Source organism: Arachis ipaensis, chromosome B09 (assembly GCF_000816755.2).
Source record: "Arachis ipaensis cultivar K30076 chromosome B09, Araip1.1, whole genome shotgun sequence".
Taxonomy (NCBI): Eukaryota; Viridiplantae; Streptophyta; class Magnoliopsida; order Fabales; family Fabaceae; genus Arachis; species Arachis ipaensis.
Window position 1 is genome coordinate 19,667,923 of NC_029793.2, and position 2,434 is coordinate 19,670,356.

Sequence of the window (2,434 nt, forward strand, 5' to 3'; positions counted from 1 at the left end):
ATTAATCTATCAAAAATATAAATTTTTAAGAGTTTATTTATCATTTTTTTTTTCATCCTTTAATCTTTTTGGACGGCTGTTTGTCTGTCACTTTGGCCATCCAATTCCAACTAGATTCCTTCGCACCTTAGACCATTACCCAACACTATCCCCCTTTACACCCAATATAAATTTCATAGTTTCCTTTGCAAGAAAACAATTCACTAAACATAACTCTCTTCATTCATCGCCTCCAATGGCTGCTACCATGTCTAATTTCTCAAGCCAGAGCACCTCCCAAAGATCACTGGCCATGATGTTGGCTCTAGTCTCAGCAGTGGTGTTATCTCCTTTGTATGCCAACTCGAAGAGCGATACGAGGAGCTACCATGAATCAAGATGGAGCTCTAGTTTTGTTCTCCCTATGGTTCTTGCTGGACTCATAATTGCCATCAGAACAGCGTCTTTGCCTTCAACCTCGTCCTCGTCGTCTCCGAGATCCTCACTGCTGTCTTCTCCTGACCCTTCATGGGTGCTCAGAATCGGAAGCTCTTCTTGGGGACTTGCGGCGGTTTTGCTTATGCTTTTGCTTGTTCTCTATTGGCAAGCATCAGTTCAAGAATTCTTTTGGAGATAAGAGCCCAGTTCCGTCACTGCCAATGTGTTAGTGTAAGTTGTGTTGCAATTTTGATCAAATGAGACTATGTTGGATTTAGAAGAAGGGGAACCAAATTCTCTGTGTAACCTGCTTGGTTTTAGGTTTCCTCTGTAATTTAAACATATTAAGATAATAAATAATTTTATGTTTTAACATATTGTTAATTGTATTCTGCAAATATATGGTATCTTCATTAACGATTGCAATATATTGCGTATTTTTAAAAGCAACTAAGGTGATAAAAACCAGGGAATAAGTTTCTATTAAAATTAGGAGTTTCTATGGTGCTGAAGCAAGATTCCATCAGCACATACTGAACGTGAGTGGTATTCTTAGAAGTTGTATGCTTGTTGACGCACTGGCGCACTGCAGTCTTTGCGTAATAGTTTAGGGTCACGTAAAGCTAATCCAATTGTTAATATGTTATAATTAGAAGGATAGAATAGTATATTTAATATATTGTTAGATTTTTGGTAAGTGGACCTGGGATTTTTGTTGGTGGCGTTTTGTGGGTGGACTTCGGGTGTATGGGTTGAAATTAGGGATGTCAAAAATTTCAAGGAGGCGGGGATTCCCACGGGGACCGTCCCAAATAGGGCCCAACGGTGGAAAATTTTTTTCGTGGAGATGGGGATGGAGAGTGAAATTCTCTTGAGACAGGCGTGGGAATCTGAGCAGGAATCTCCGTCCCATCCCCAATAATTTCCCGAATGTTTGAACTTACTTAATAACCCTTACTTTATTTATAATATAGTGGTTTTTTTAGTAATTTACTCATTGAAAAATCCTAACCCTATTGTTCAAGATTTTATTTTATGGACTATGATTTGCTATGTTATATTTCTGGATTTATAATCTTAAATAAGATATGTTTGTGTGTTTGTAATAATATTTTGTAGTTTGTTTTTTAGTTTTTTTTATATTTTTTATTATAATTTCCATATAAATGTTAAACATAGGGAGATGGGGAATAGGCCCCGCGGGGAACGCGGGAATGCGGAAAACGGAGATGGGGACAATTATTCCTCCATGGTGGGGAATGGGGCGGGGACGGGGATTAATTCTGGAGGCGGGGACGGAGAGCACGGAAGCATCCCCCGTCCCCACCCCGCCCATTGACATCCCTAGTTGAAATAACCAAAGCTTGAAGAGCATAAGATATTAGAAGGGATTTTTCAAGTCTTTTTTTGGTAATTAAGTTCAATTAAGTTGGTTCAAATTCAACAAAAATTAATTTTATTAGTGGAGCGTGAATACACGTTCCAATTATGTAAACATTTTTGCGTTTCTCTCCTCCTCTTCTTTTTTCTTCTATTTTTTTTGTGTTTCTTCTTCTCCTCCTTTTTCACATTTCTCTTCCTTCTTCTTCATGTTCCTCCTCTTTTTTCTTGGCATTTTTTTTTGGTTTTATTCTTCTCAAGAGATAAATAAAAAAAAAATTTAAAAAAATGAAATAAAAAGGAGAAGATAAAGAAAAAAAGATGAAAAAGAAGAAGACGAATCAGAAGATGAGGAGGAGGAATTCAAGTGAAACAAAATCAAATGAACCTAAATTAAATTAAGAAATGAATTGAAATTGTTGGTGTTGTTGATGATAACGATAACGAAAGAAAAAAATGACGAAAAAAAAAGACAATAAACATGCGTATATAAATTTAAAATATTTGGTTGAATTTAACTAGGTTATAACTCGGATATAAAAATTTATTCTTCTTTACTTAAATAACCTGCTTCAAATAGTAACAGAAGAAGAAAGAAGTAATAAGTAAAGGCACGTAGTGATTCTTGTGGGTGGAG

General features: G+C 36.1%; 1 protein-coding gene across 1 annotated transcript; it reads left to right on the top strand.

Annotated features, from left to right (window-relative positions):
* LOC107616710 lies at positions 66 to 837 on the top strand. The gene has a single exon (XM_016318652.2). The coding sequence runs from the start codon at positions 236 to 238 to the stop codon at positions 614 to 616; it is 381 nt and encodes a 126-aa protein (XP_016174138.1). The 5' UTR covers positions 66 to 235; the 3' UTR covers positions 617 to 837.